Source organism: Geotrypetes seraphini, chromosome 1, assembly GCF_902459505.1.
Source record: "Geotrypetes seraphini chromosome 1, aGeoSer1.1, whole genome shotgun sequence".
Taxonomy (NCBI): Eukaryota; Metazoa; Chordata; class Amphibia; order Gymnophiona; family Dermophiidae; genus Geotrypetes; species Geotrypetes seraphini.
Window position 1 is genome coordinate 405414811 of NC_047084.1, and position 15761 is coordinate 405430571.

The 15761-nt window shown below is 46.8% G+C and overlaps 1 protein-coding gene across 3 annotated transcripts in view; it reads left to right on the forward strand.

Annotated features, from left to right (window-relative positions):
* ELP1 (elongator complex protein 1) overlaps positions 1–15761 on the forward strand; it is an 882162-nt gene that overhangs the window by 410539 nt on the left and 455862 nt on the right. For all 3 annotated transcript variants that reach the window (XM_033918172.1, XM_033918151.1, XM_033918160.1), the window contains exons 18-19: positions 2298–2413; positions 6477–6550. In XM_033918172.1, coding sequence (XP_033774063.1) covers positions 2298–2413; positions 6477–6550 — 190 coding nt within the window. The remainder of the gene's footprint in view (positions 1–2297; positions 2414–6476; positions 6551–15761) is intronic.

Consider the following 15761-nt stretch of genomic DNA (forward strand, 5'->3'; position numbering starts at 1 on the left):
ATTTCTTGGCGTTATATATTAATTTAATAGCAGTATTTTGTATAATTTGCAATCTCCTCTTTTCTTTTTGGGGGATATTCAGAAGCAAAGAATTACAATAATCCATTTTAGCTATAATCAATGAGTGAACCAAAATATTAATAGATTTGGGTTCGAGAAATTTAGCGACTGATCGATTTAATCGTAAATTATAGAAACAGATTTTAATTATGTAATCGATGTGCTCGTGAAACGATAATTTATCATTGATTGTTACTCCAAGAATTTTTAAAGTGGAGACGGACTCTAATGGGAGGTTGTTAAGAACAAATGGGGTCCTCAAGCCAATGTCTTTTTTCCAAGAAAAAATCATGGATTTTTTTTTTTAATGTTTAAAGATAGTTTGTTTGAATTGAGCCATTCTTGTATTAGTTCAAGTTTTTTATTTATAGATTGGATGTTGTTATTATTTTCTATGTCAAGCGGATGAATAAGTTGTAGATCGTCTGCATAGGAAAAAGAAGTAAAGCCAATAGATTGGCAGAGACTCAGAAGAGGTGAAAGGAAAATATTAAACAGAAGGGGCGACAGGATAGATCTTTTAAGAGATGATGTTTATTTTTAATGGATCTTGAGTTTATAAGTCTGAGTTTCAAGCTTTTAATTTTTAGAGGAGCATTTGTGAGGTGAGTAGTTCCAGTGGCTACGGAGTTAAGGTTGATGGATGGAGTGGAAGTTGGGACATTCCGTAGAAATGGATGTCGAGGTGTTAAAGATCTATGGTTTGGGGGGCGATGGCCCCAGCAGACTGGTATGTTATTAGTGATTGTGGGCATGTTAAAGTTGGGAGGGGTGTTAAGAGGATTAGTTAGAAGTCCAATAAAAGAAAAGAGGAGAAAAAAGAGGCCTAAATGCCGCTGAATGTAGTTAAAAGTAGGCCAAGTAAAGGAGCTAGATTGGAGATAATATTTAGTTTTGGCGACGCCCTCGGTTTGCGCACGAAGGAATGCAATAAGGAGCAGATCCTGTTCCGTTTGCGCGCTCCTTTGGCGCATGCCTCTGCGGCGTTTGCCGCAGAGAGCCCTGTTAAATATGGCATCAGCTGACCTGGAAGGGGAGGAATCTGGCGCGCCGCCGCTTTGCGGCGGCAGAAGCAGATAACTAATGTTGAAGAAATTTCATTATATTTACCTTTGGCTTTTAATAGAGCCTGGAAAACATCCTGTTGCCAATTAATTACTCATTTAGATTCCAATAATTTAATTTATTTTTCCAAATCCAAAAACTGTTTAGTCAATTGGTTTTTTTTATAAGCAGAATATGTAATAATGTTGCCTCTCATAGTTGCTTTGAAAGCATCCCACAATATTTCTACACTAATATCTTCAGAAGTATTTATTTGGAAAAATTCTAATATCTTTAATTTAAAATCCTCAAGAAAAGTTGAATCTGCAAGCAATGCATTATCAAATCTCCATATTGATCTATTGCTATCCTTATCACCAAACTCAAATTTAATCCACACTCCTCCATGATCCGATAATATAATTGGATCAATGGAAGCTTGTGTAACTTGTTGTACCAGCGAATTAGAAACCAAGATATAATCAATTCTCGAAAAAGACTTATGAACTTGCGAACAAAAAGTAAATTCCTGATTATTAAAATGAAGTATTCACCATATATCCTTTAAGTCACAAGATTGTACCAGATTATCTAGTCCTAAAGATTTTATATTTTTGCTTGGCTTTTTATCCATGATAGGATCCATAACAGCATTAAAATCTCCAGCTACAACTAAATTAGAAGTAGCCAGTGGGAGTAATAATCTTTGCAAATTATTAAAATATTCATTTTGGTTCGAATTAGGGGCATAGACATTAAATAAAGTCAAGGTATCATTCCCATTCTCATTTCTACCTTAATCCATCTTCCTAAGGGGTCAAAATCTATCAACTGAAAAGAAGCTGAACAAATATTATTTATTAAGATAGCTACACCTGCCTTCTTACCTACTGCAGGGGCAAAAAAACAGTGTTTAATCCAACCACCTTCGAGTTTCTTAGATTCTATAACTGATAGATGCGTCTCTTGTAAATAATAAATATCCACCTGTTGCTTTTTCAAAAATGTTAACATTTTTTGTTTTGTTTTTGATATGAAGGGTTTTTGCTATACTACAGGAAAGAGAAAGGGTAGAAGTAATCCCTTATAGCAGAAACTTGCTTATGCTATTTTATGTAGCAGAGTTTGGTCTTTTATCTTTGTGGGATGTTTTTTCTGGTTCAACTGATTATATTTCTTTTTGTCTTTTTAAGAGTTACAGGCTCTCTTGAGTAGCCCTTCAATTCCCAATGATGAGACTGTGCGCAAAGTGGAAAGGGGATCTCGTATAGTCGCTATTGTGCCTCAGGACGTAAAACTCATCTTACAGGTCAGACCAACTGCTTTGTTGACTCAGTTTAGCACTTTGTGACTTATTAGTCTATTTCCTGGAAATGATTTCAACATACCTCACTGTCATATTTTAATTCTGAGTGGTTTTCTGTAAAGTATTTCTTTCTGAATGGGAAGTGGGTATACATCTCTCCATCTGCTCATTGGCTGGCCTGGACCTTCTCTCTGACATCAGAATTGACGTCGGGGGAAGGCTTGTGGGCCTGATTGTATGCCGCTGGCCCTTCCCTTCGTGGAATTGCGGCAGCAGACCAAGGAGGAGGTATCGGCAGCAGGTAGGCAGGCTTCAACGTGGCAGGGAGGGAGGCAGGCTTCGTCACGGCAGGGAGGGAGGCAGGCAGGCTTCAGTGCAGGAGGGAGGCAGGCTTTTGTGCGGGAGGGAAGAAGGACAAAGGCTGGAAGGCAGTGAGGGAGAGGGGGCACGAACTCAGGAAATAGAAAGGAAGGAAGGAGAGAGGGAGGAGAGAGGCACTAACTTGGGACATAGGAAGGAGGGAGGGAGGGAATAGAAAGGAACAATTGTTGGGCCTGAGTAAAGAAAGAGGAAAAATTGGATGCACAGTCAGAAGGAAGTGCATAATGATCCAGGCAGGTTCCAAACATGCAGCGCAGCAAGGTAGAAGGGACAGAGACGGGAGTTGGTGGTAGAGGAAAAACAGTACAGAGAGGAGGGACTTGTCTGACGAGAGGAGATATTGGAAGTGTCTGAGATTTCAAGTACTTCATCAGCATTTCTAGTTTGTGGCCCTTCCCTTCAGGTTGGCAATGCCCCCCCCCCTCCCCCGCACCTTTACTAAAGTAATGACGGTGCAGAATGTGAGTCCTGGTTCATCCATATTTGGATGATTGGTTGATCAGGGTGCCGTCCAAATTGGAGTATGAGCAGGCTGTGGAGACTGGTGTCTTTTTTGCAGCGTTTGGACTGGATTTTCAATTTCATGAAAGGCCAGCTAATTCCATCTCAGACATTGGACTACCTAGGAGTTCGTTTTCACATTCTCCAAGACTGTGTTTCTCTTCCCAAGCCATGCAAAGTGAAGCTCCAGAAACAGATTGAGGATCTCTTGACAGTCCCAAGTCCCATGCCTTAGCAGTATCTGCAGGTCCTGGGATCCATGGTGGCCTCCCAGGAGGTCGTGCCCTGGGCTCGGGCGCACATGTGGCCACTATAACAGTCCCTTATGTCCCAATGGTCCATACAACCTCATTCCTTTCAGATTCTTCTTCCCTGAACAGAAGTGGTGTGGAGAAGTTTGCGCTGGTGGCTTCATGGAGCTGCTCTCGACAAGGGCATGCCTCACAATCAAGGAATGGATCACTTTGACGACAAATGTAAGTTTTTTGGGCTGGGGCTGGTGGGCCATTGTGAGGATCATTCCATCCATGGCCAGTGGTCACTCCATCCGAGGCACTTGTTAATCAACCATCTCGAGCTCAGAGACATTTGGTTGGTGCTCAGAGATCTGCAAAACACCCTGGAAGGAAAAGTAGGGTGTGTTCTGGCAATGCCATAGCGGTGGCATATATTAATCGTCATGGGGGCACCATAAGTCAGGAGGCTTGGATGCTGTTCCGGTGGGTGGAGGTTCACCTAGCTCTTTCAGTGGTGCATGTGGCCGGTGTAGACAATGTTCAGGCGGACTTTTTCAGTTGCCAAAATCTAGACCCAAGAGAGTGGTCACTCTTGCAGAGAGCATTTCACCTCATTGTGAGTCACTGGGGCAGATCCTCATTGGACTTGATGACTTTGACCAAGAGCTCCAAAGTCAAGCCTTTTTCAGTCGAAGATAAGAACCAGGAATCTTAGGTCTAGATGTGTGTGTTCAGCCCTGGCCAACTCAGAAGCTACTCTACGTCTTTCCGCCCTGGTCTACGGTGGGTTGGGTTGTTTGCAGGAGTGTGACTCATCCAGACTTAGTAATCCTAGAGGCCCTGAATTGGCATCGTCGCTCATGGGATTCATCTTCATTGAGACAAGAAGCTGTCTTCTCAGTCAGAGACCGGTTCCTATGGAGAATCCCCAGCGCTTTGGTCTTACCGCATGGCTCTTGAGTGTAAGGCCTTCACTCAAAGAGGCTACTCTTATGTAGACATTGCCACTCTTTTGAAGTCCAAGAAGCCATCTACTATGGCGGTTTATACCAAGGCTTGGAAAGCTTTCCAGCACTATTGTGCCAAAGGCCAGGTGGAGCCCTTGCAGGCTCCCATTCCAGTGGCCTTAGCCTTCTTATAGACCGGTCTAGACAAGGGCCTAGCGGTAGTTTTCCTCTAAGTACAGGTGGCAGGCCGTTCCTGCTTCAGATCACATAATGGCTCTTCTTTACTTACAGCTCATCCTAATGTGACTGGATTCCTCAGGGGGGCACTTCGTTTATCCCTTCCTCTACGTCAGCCCTTTCCTACATGGAATCTCAATATTGTGTTGGATCTGACTGAACCTTCTTTTGAAACGCTCAAGGAGGCATCTATTTTGAATCTTCCAGTCAAGACTGTTTTCCTCCTGGCAATTGTCTCAGTTCCATGTATTTTTGAATTGCAGGCCCTCTCTTGTAGGGAACTCTTTCTTCAGATCATGGAGGTGGGGGAGTATTCCTCGGTATGGTTTCTTCCTTTATTCCGAAAGTGGTTTCCGAATTTCATGTGAATCAGGAAATTCATCTGCCTGCTTTTCATTCCATGGGGTCAGAAAAGAAGGATAAGCTTTTGCGGAAACTAGATGCTTGCAGAGTTTTGCTTCACTATTTGGAGAGAACCAATGACTTCCATCTCTTGGATCATCTGTTTGTCCTGACTAGTCAGTCCAGATGGAAAGGCAAACTTCTAAGGCCTCTATTGCTCAATGGATCCGCATGGCCATCTTGTCAACCTACATTAGTTTTGACAAACAGCCACCAGTTTCGCTCAAATCCCTCTTGACTAGAGGTGTTGCCGCTTCGTGGGCGGAGTCTCAAACAATTAATTTGGCTGAAATTTGTAGAGCAGCCACTTGGTCGTCTCTTCATACCTTTACCAGATTTTACAGAGTGGATGTGATAGGCCAGTCTGATGCTGCTTTTGGGGCCTCTGTGTTATAGGCAGGCTCTTCCATCCTACCCTAGACTCTGCCATTGCTTTGGTACATCACCTGCTGTAATGACTCTGGAGTAGATGTAACAGAATGGAAGATTAGGTTCTTATCTTTGGTAATCTTTCTGTTAATCCACGGAGAAGTCATTACAGCCTGCCCTCAGTCTACTTTATCTATTCTATCGCCTGCATATTTTTGCCTTGAATGCTTCTCCTTTCAGGCCTCAGTATCTTCCAGCCAGCAGACAGGAACCTGTGATGAATCCTTTTGTATATGTGGGTGCATGTTTTCCTCAAAGGCGCGCTTCCAATTTGTGCTCATTGCAAATGGCAGATTGGTTCTATGTTGTTGCCATGTTCTTGCCTATGCTTTCTATTGCCTGTTCATTAATTGTTTCTTTATCTTGCCTTTAGTCTTTAAAATAAACATAATTTATGCAATGTAGCCAAGTCATCCTTCCTTATATTTTTCCCTGAATGGTTCTCTCCTCTTTTTCCTAAACATTAACGATGTAACTTTTCCCCTTTATCCTCTCGTATTTCTGTTTCGTTTGTTTATGAGTCTGTTTTTTATCCTTTTTTACTTAATATTATTTGTTTGTTTTTTAATATGTTTATTATAACTTGTTGTAATTCACTTAGTAAATTATGGATAAGCGATTCATCGAATTAATAAACAAACTTGAAACTTGAAGTTATATAGCGGGGAGTTTCCCGTGCCCCTTGGCATCTGTTTTGTTCCAGTCCTCTTTGGTCACTTTTGGATGGTACTGCAGGGGACTTTGTATTCCTTTGCCAAGTAGGAGGAGCAGAAGAGAGAAAAATTTTAGATTTCTGCAACACCCAGTTCGTGGGTTGGGATGAAACACCTGTTGAAATGACTCATTTGAGGATTAACAGAAAGATCATTACCAAAGGTAAAAACCTAATCTTCCATTCTGTAATGCAGTTTGTTGCATGTGTCATCCTTCTAGATGCCAAGGGGAAATTTAGAAACTATTCATCATCGAGCTCTCGTTATGGCGCAGATTCGGAAATGGCTGGACAGGTGAGTGAGTTACTACAACACATGCTTTGCATCTGTACATGCTTGTGCATTCAGCACTTCACTTGCATGGCCATACTGCAATGTCTTAACACCAGTGGAACCAAATGAAATACAGTTACAGTTAGTTATTTTATTTGATATACCACCATTATTAACAAAAAAAGTCAAATCGAAGCAGTTAACAATAGATAAAAATCAAAGGGAAATAATTTAAAAAACACAATAAAATAAACACAACAGGGAAATGTATACTGTACAATTAACAATACTAGACACAAATGACAATCAAGAGCAGGAAACATAGAAAGATGACGGCAGAAAAGGGCTATAACCCATCAAGTCTGCCCACTCTACTGACCCACCCCATTAAGTCTGAGTGCAAATGACCCAGTTCCTTTAACCCGACCTTCGTAGGGATCCCATGTAGATGTCCCATTTATTCTTAAAGTCGAGCACGCTGGTGGCCTCGACCACCTGCACTGGAAGCCCGTTCCAGTGATCCACCACACTTTCCGAGAAGAAATACTTCCTGGTGTCCCCACCAAATTTCCCTCCTCTGAGTTTGAACGGATGCCCTCTTGTGGCAGAGGGTCCTTTGAGAAAGAAGATGTCATCCTCCACCTCGATACATCCCGTGATGTATTTAAATGTCTCAATCATGTCCCCCCTCTCCCTACGCTCCTCTAGGGTGTAGAGCTGCAATTTGTTCAGTCTCTCTTCGTATGAGAGACCCTTGAGCCCCGAGATCATCCTAGTGGCCATCTGCTGAACCGACTCGACTCTAAGCACGTCTTTACGATAATGTGGGCTCCAGAATTGCACACAGTATTCCAGGTGAGGTCTCACCATGGTTCTGTACAGCGGCATTATGACTTCAGGTTTCCGGCTGACAAAACTTCTATTGATACATCCCATCATTTGCCTTGGATGAGGCCTTCTCTACCTGTTTGGCAACCTTCATGTCAGCACTGATAATTACTCCCAAATCTCGTTCCACTGAAGTCCTAGCTAATGTTTCTCCATTTAAGGATTTCTGCTGCTGAGGTGCATGACCTTACATTTCTTAGCGTTGAAGCCCAGCAGCCATGTCGAGGACCAGCTTTCCAACATAAGTAGGTCCTGCGTCATACTATCCTGCAAATTGCTTTCACTTACTATATTACATAGCTTGGCGTCATCAGCGAATAACGTTACTTTACCATGAAGCCCTCGGGTCAAGTCCCTTATGAATATGTTAAAAAGTAGTGGACCCAGGACAGAGCCCTGTGGCACTCCGCTGGTCACCTCCAATGTCTCAGAGAGAGTGCCGTTGACCACCACCCTCTGAAGTCTCCCACTCAGCCAGTCAGTAACCCATGCAGTTAGTGTCTCACTTACCCCATCAATTTCATCTTGTTTAATAGCCTGCGGTGTGGTACGCTGTCAAAAGCCTTGCTGAAATCCAAGTACACTATGTCCAGAGACTCTCCCAAGTCCAGTTTTCCTGTTACCCAATCAAAGAAGCTAATGAGATTGGATTGGCATGACCTACCCTTAGTGAATCCATGTTGGCTGGGATCCCTTAGATTCCCCTCATCCAAGATTGTGTCTATTTTACGTTTAAGTAGTTTACACACTATCGATGTGAGGCTCACTGGTCTGTAATTCGCAGCCTCTGCTCTGCAACCCTTTTTGTGCAGAGGAATGACGTTAGCTGTTTTCCAGTCCAGGGGTACTCTCCCCGTACGTAGGGAGAGATTGAAGAGTAGGGCTAATGGTTCCGCCAGGACATCGCACAGTTCTCTGAGCACTCTTGGGTGCAATTTGTCTGGTCCCAATTTGGCTTTGCTCACCTTGAGACTTGTCAATTCGCTGTAAACATCAGCTGGTGTGAACTTCAGATTCTGGAATGGGTCTTCCGCGCTTGGCTTTGCTTCCGGCTGTGGCCCGTACCCTGGTGCCTCATAGGTAAAGACTGAGCAGAAGTATTCATTCAGTAGTTTGGCTTTATCGGAATCTGTTTCCACATTATTTCCTTCCGGTGTTCTAAGGCGTACTATCCCCTTTGTGGTCCTTTTCCTGTCACTAATATACTTGAAGAAGGATTTGTCCCCTTTCTTAATGTTCTTCGCTAGAGTTTCTTCTACTCGTGATTTGGCTTCCCTGACTGCTGTTTTGACCTCTGAAGACCTGGTCCTGTATTCAATGTTAGCTTCTTCTTTCCCCGTACATTTGTATGAAAGAAATGCTTTTTTTTTTCTTCTTGACGAGGTACGAGACCTCGTCAATGAACCTTTGGGGTTTCTTGTTTCTTTGTTGTTTATTTACTGATTTTTTGTAGCGGATAGTTGCTTCGTGTAGGGTTAGTTTTAGGGTTGACCACATAGCTTCCACATTATCAGTTACTTCTTGATCCTGCAGTGTCTGATGGATGAACTCTCCCATGCGTGCAAAGTCTGTCCCCTGGAAATTGAGTACTCTCGTTTTTGTTTGTGATCTAGGGAAGCCCTTCCTGAGGTTGAATCATACCATGTTATGGTCACTGGTGGCTAGCCTGTCTCCTACTGAGATCTCCGAGACGCTTTCTCCATTTGTAAGTACCAGGTCCAGGATGGCCTGGGCCCTAGTGGGTTCTAGTACCATTTGTTTGAGCCGTACTCCCTTTATGGACGTTAATATCCTTCTGCTACCACAAGTTGTCGCTGAGAGTGTGTTCCAGTCTACATCAGGCATGTTGAAGTCCCCTAGCAGAACGACATCCCCCCGTAAAGTGATATTCTCAATATCTTCAATTAATTCTGTGTCCTTGTCCTCCGATTGTCTTGAAGGTCTGTATACCACACCAAGGTACAGGCATTTTTCTCCGCCTCTGGTCAGGTTTACCCAGATGGATTCCCCGGTGTACTTGACATTTGTGATTCTGGTTATTTTGATGTTCTCTTTGATGTAAAGTGCTACCCCTCCTCCTAACTTACCCTCTCTGTCTTGGCGAAGTAGGTTGTATCCTGGTATAGTTATATCCCACCCATGAGAGTCTGTGAGCCATGTTTCGGATATTGCCACCTCGTCCAGGTCAGCATTCACTATTTCTGTTTCCAGATCTAGAAATTTATTCCCTAAACTGTGTGCGTTAACATACATAGCTCTCCACTCTTTGTGTTTGCTAAACCCCTGTAGTGAGTTTCCCAATTGAGTCAAAGTGTCTCCTAGCGATTCTTTTGTAGTGAGGGTACTTACCTCGGACTTGGAGGTGGAGTTTTGGTTCACCACATCAGGATTGTTACTTACTGCTCTGGTATATAAGTGGGTACCCTCCCCTAACTCACCTAGTTTAAAGCCCTTTGAAGCAGGCGGGCTAGTCGGTGTCCGAAGACGTTCTTACCTCTGCTGGTCAGGTGGAGTCCGTCTGGTCCCTGGAGTCCCTGTAGTGCCTCTCCATGATTTAGGAATCCGAAGTTCAAGGAAAGGTTTACAATATCAAGAGTTAAGAACAAATAAGGGCTAGGGGAAAAAGAAAAAAAAAATGCGAGAAGAAGAAAGCAAAGGAAGAACTAAACTGAAGTGTTAAGAACTAGAGTCAAATGCCAGCTTGAAATAATAGGCTTTCAAATGTGATTTAAATGATTTAAAAGATTTTTCTGTACGCAGATATAGTGCAAGGGAGTTCCAGAGCTTTGGGGCCATTACAGAGAAACTAGAATCACTGTAAACGTTTAGAAAAAGCTGCCTAATTGATGGGATGGTCAGTAAAAATTGATTGGAGGAACATAGCTCCCTTCTAGGAGAGTATGGGATCAGATGAGAAAATAAAAATAGAGGAGAACCAGAATCCAGTATCTGAAAAGTAAGTAGATTATATTTATAAAGAATCCTGAAGGAGATGAGAAGCATGTGCTCAGTTTTGAGAAGTGGAGTAATATGGTTGAATTTTGAGCAACATTAGAGAAGCTGGTGCAGTATTTTGTACTAGTTGGCGTCGACGCAGTTGATACTGCAGAAGTCCAACCAGTGATGAGTTGCAATAGTCCAAATGAGAAATGACCAGTGACTGTAGAAGGATTCACAAAGAATTCCAATTTAACAGTGACCGAACCGAGTAGAGCTGATGAAGCCATAGAAAAGTTGATAAAACTACTTTTGAAATATGAGAGTGGAATGACAAAGTGAAGTCCAATGTGACTCCAATGATTTTAATTGAAGTTGATTAAGGCAAAGGATTGCCCTTCACATTAAAGGTATGACCTGGAAGGGCAGGGATGTGCATTGAACTTCATTTTATGATTTCATATATAATATCAGCATAGCTTTGTTATTTCATTGCTGGGGGTAGGAAGGGAAGGGTTGTCTGGCAGTTTTCAGCTTCTGTTTTAGACTTCTAGCTGATTTGGATACGACTGTATTGCAATCGGGCAAACATAGAAACATGATTGCAGATAAAGGCCAAATTGCCTATCCAGTCTGTCCATCTGCAGCACACACTATCTCCTCCTCTCCCTAAGAGATCCCACGTGCCTGTCCCACACTTTCTTGAACAGAGTCTGTCTCTACCAGGAGACTACTCCACCCTTTCTGTAGAAAAGTATTTCCTTAGATTACTCCTGAGCCTATCACCTCTTAACTTCATGCTATGCCTTCTCATTCCGGAGCTTCCTTTCAAATGAAATAGACTCGCCTCATGCTCATTTATGCCACATAGATATTTAAATGTCTCTATCATATCTCCCCTCTCTCGCCTTTCCTCCAAAGCATACATCTTTAAGTCTGTCCCCCATATGCCTTATGACAAAGATTACTGACCATTTTAGTAGCCTTCCTCTGGATGACTTGATCCTGTTTATATCTTTTTGAAAGTGTGGCCTCCAGAATTGACCAGAATATTCTAAATGAGGTCTCGCAAGAGTCTTATCCAAATGTCTCTGTAGGCATCAGTGCCTCTTTTTTCCTACTGGCCATACTTTTTCCTTTCCATAGTAACTCTGACCGGCCTGTGGGCCAGGAATTGGACTTAGAAATTGAATATAGATCTAGCCAGATGGATTATTCTTCATTGACAAACAGGATATGCCATTCTCACCTATGGGTTATGTCATCAAGTGGAGATCAGGCCAGAGGTCTTCACAGCTGCTAAAACAGGTGTGGGAAAACTATGGTTTAGGGGTCAAAACTGGCTATTTTTTTTGGCCTATTGGTCATTAGGGATAATAATTAAAACAGTTCTACTTTCCACCAATGCTCCATAGCCTCGTCTAGTAATATTTTTCAAAGGCCTAAGGTTGCTATATCATGACGTGTCTCCATTTTAGGCCTTTGATGGTACCAGGTAAAGCTGCAGATTATCTGTACATGGATAGCTTTAGAGATCTTTGGTTCTAGGAGGCCAGACCCAAGGGAGTTAGCTAGAATGATGAATTTTGTCTTGGCTACAAAATCCTCCTTGCAGTGTAGAAAGACATTATCCCAGGACAAGCAGGCAGCATATTCTCACATGTGGGTGACGTCATCTACGGAGCCCCAGCGCGGACAGCTTTTCAAGCAAACTTGATTGAAGTTTCAAGTTTGCTACACTGCACCACGCATGTGCATGCCTTCTTGCCCACTAGAGGGCGCATCCCACCTCGTGGTCCTCAGTTCAGTTTTTTCCGCGGAGCCAGAAGCCCTGTGGAAATTGAGCTCTGCTGTTTTTTGCCTTCTGTCGCCGCGTCCGGTGAATTTTGATCGGTCGCTGTGCTGTACTTCGTTGGTTTTTGTTGTTTTGATTGTTCGTTTAAAAAAAACAAACAAAAAAAACGTTTATTTTCGTTCGGCTCCGGGGGCTCCCGTGAGCCGCGGCCGGCCTTACTTTCGGCCGGGTCGGTTTTTCATGTCCCGTCCCTTGACGGGTTTCAAGAAGTGCACCCGGTGTGAGCGGTTACTTTCCATTACCGACCCACACCGGTGGTGCTTGCTCTGCTTAGGACCCGAGCATCCGACTGACTCTTGCGATCGGTGCTCCACCTTTTAGGCCAGAGCGCTCCGCCGACGCCGTGCCAGGATGGCGGAGCTCTTCGCGGTCGACTCCGCGCCGGGGAAGGCCTCGACGTCGGCCTCGGCTTCGGCCCCGGCCTTGACCTCGGCCTCGGGATCCTCGGCTTCGCCGCGTCCCTCGACATAGAAGCCTACTCCTTCGACGAAACCTGCCTCGGGTAAGTCCTCTCTTCCATCCCCGACTCCAGGGTCGACGAAGAAGCCATCTTCGGGCTCCTCGACGGCGGGTGGGTCGTCCTCGGCCCCGCCAAGAACTACGGCCACTAATGCCCCGAGGGAATACTCGAGACCGAGGTCGCCCTCCAGGGAGCATACCCCGGCCTCGGACCTGCCTACCATGGTGGGGATCCCGGCGTTCCAAGACTTGCTCCGAGCATTGATTGACTCGGAGCTGTCTGGGGCCCTCGAGCACTTGCAGCAGGCTTCGGCCTCGAGGGCCCCGACCTCGGCAGCCTCGGTCTCGGCTCCCTCGGCCTCGGGTACCGGGGCGGCACCGGCCTCGGCCCCGACCTTACCCTCGACTTCGGCCTCGGGGGCCCCGCCTGAGAGTAGCGTTAGGCCCCGTGACAAGGTGCGCAGGGTGAGGCGGATCTCTTCCTCCTCTTCCTCGAGGTCCTCCCGGGACTCCTCGCCCTTGGGTCGGCCTCGGGCGAGGCGTCGTCCGAGGAAGCCTAAGCATTCGCGAGGTTCTCCTCGATGACGTGGTCGCTCCTCGCCGCTCGGGGGCGAGGCATTGCAGGTCTCGGAGCTCCGCCTCGATAACCCGAGGCTGCTCCGTTCCCCAGCGAGAGGGGGTTCACGTGACTCCTCACCAAAGAGGAGGGGGCGTGCCTCGGTACCTCGGACACCTGGTACCTCTCCCAGGGGTTCTTCGAGACGTAAACGTTCCCCGACCCCCTCGGGGCCATTGGATCTGGCCTCTTGGGAATCCGGGTCCGGTAGGGAACCACGCTATTCCCACGAGGCTTCCCCCTTCTGTTCGGCGGAGAGGTCGAGAACCCCCTCGCCGCCCGTCAGACCGTCCTCCTTCTCCAGTTTCGTGCAGGACATGGCACGTGCCCTGGGTCTAGACCTCATGGCTGGATCTCAATACACCAAAGAGTTCCTCGAGGAGCAGGACCTTCCCACTCCCCCGAGGGAAACTCCCCGACTTCCCTTGAATAAGGTCCTTCATCAGACCTTCCTTAAGAACCTGACTTCACCTCTTACGGTCACAGCGGTGCCGTCGAAGATGGAGTCCAAGTATAGGACTATTCCACCCAAGGGATTCGATAAGGCTCAACTCTCCCACCAGTCTTTGCTTGTCGAGTCGGCGCTGAAAAAGACACAACCCTCCAGAGTTTCTGCGGCGGTCCCGCCCGGCAGGGAGGGTCGGACCCTGGACAAGTTTGGTCGTCGCCTCTATTCGAATTCCCTTATGGCAACCAGGGTTCTCAATTATGCCTTTACATTCTCATCCTATTTACGTGGCATGGTGAAGGACCTGCCTCAGTATCACGACGACCTACCGGATTCCCGTAGGGAAGGATTCGCCAGGTTTATGTCCAACCTGTCTCAATTGCGCCTGTACCTGTTTCACGCTGTGTACGACGCGTTTGAGCTGGTGTCAAGGGTGTCGGCCTTTGCTGTAGCTATGCACCGACTTGCGTGGCTACGCACCCTCGATATGGATCCCAACCTGCAGGAACGCCTAGCGGATTTACCTTGCGTGGGGTCCGAATTATTTGATGAATCCCTAGAGGCGGCGACCAAACGGTTGTCGGAGCAGGAGCGCTCGTTGGCCTCGTTGGTCCGACCGAAACCTCGGGCCCCGCCACAGAAACCCTTCCGGCCTCCTCCGAGGCGTTATCTTCAGAAGTCGACGCCGGCCTTTTCTAGGCCTCCCCCACGGCGGCCACCTCAACAGGGAAGAGGGGGACAAACGAAACCTCCGGCGCAAGGTCCGTCCAAGCCAGCGCCGTCCTTTTGACGGGCTATGCGGATGGGGCCGGCCCCCCTCCGCGATCGCGCCGGACCCCCTTCCCATAGGGGGTCGACTCCGGTCCTTTTATGCGGCTTGGACCGAGATAACATCCGACGCTTGGGTGCTCCGGACCGTCTCCGAGGGCTATTCTCTCAACTTCTGGTCGGCGCCGCCGGAACAGTCACCGGGGGCTTGCCCATACAATCGGTCCCAGCTCCCCATCCTCATGGCAGAGGCCAGGGCCTTGTTGAGGCTTCGGGCGGTGGAACCTGTACCCCCCGATCAGCGGGGGCGGGGGTTTTACTCCCGTTACTTTTTGGTCCCCAAAAAGACAGGGGACTTGCGCCCCATTCTAGACCTCAGGAAGCTCAACAAGTTCCTGGTCCGGGAGAAGTTCCGTATGTTGTCGCTTCCGGTATTGTATCCTCTCTTGGAGGAAGGGGACTGGATGTGCTCCCTGGACCTGAAGGAAGCGTATACCCATGTTCCAGTGCATCCCACCTTCCGCAAGTTCTTACGGTTCCAGGTGGGCGAGCTACACCTACAGTACCGGGTCCTCCCCTTTGGCCTGGCTTCGTCCCCTCGAGTCTTCACAAAGTGTATGGTGGTAGTCGCTGCAGCCCTGAGGTCTCGGGGGCTTCAGGTCTTCCCCTACCTGGACGATTGGCTGATCAAGGCCCCGACCAGGGAGGGGGTTATCTCAGCGACCCTACAGTCTATCATCTTCCTTCAGCGACTGGGGTTCGAAGTGAACTTTCCCAAGTCACAGTTGTGCCCAACCCAATCACTTCAATTTATAGGCGCAGTGCTGGACACTGTTCGCCTTCGTTCATTCCTCCCTCCTCCTCGTTTGGAGGCTTTGGTTCGGTTGAGCCGTCTGATTTCTCGGCTACCTGTTGTGTCGGCTCAGCGCATGATGATGCTCCTGGGCCACATGGCGTCTACGGTCCACGTCACTCCGTTCGCCAGACTGCACCTGAGAATTCCTTAGTGGACTCTGGCCTCTCAGTGGCGCCAGGATTGCGATCCTGTCTCTTGTCTCATAGCGGTGACTCCTTCTTTGAGACGATCGCTCCGTTGGTGGACCGACTCTTTGAATCTTTCTGGGGGTTTGCTCTTTCTCGTCCCTCCACATCGCAAGGTTCTGACCACGGACTCCTCGGAGTACGCGTGGGGGGCCCACCTCGACGGTCTGCGGACCCAGGGCCTGTGGTCGGCGGAGGACCGACGCTGTCACATCAGTGA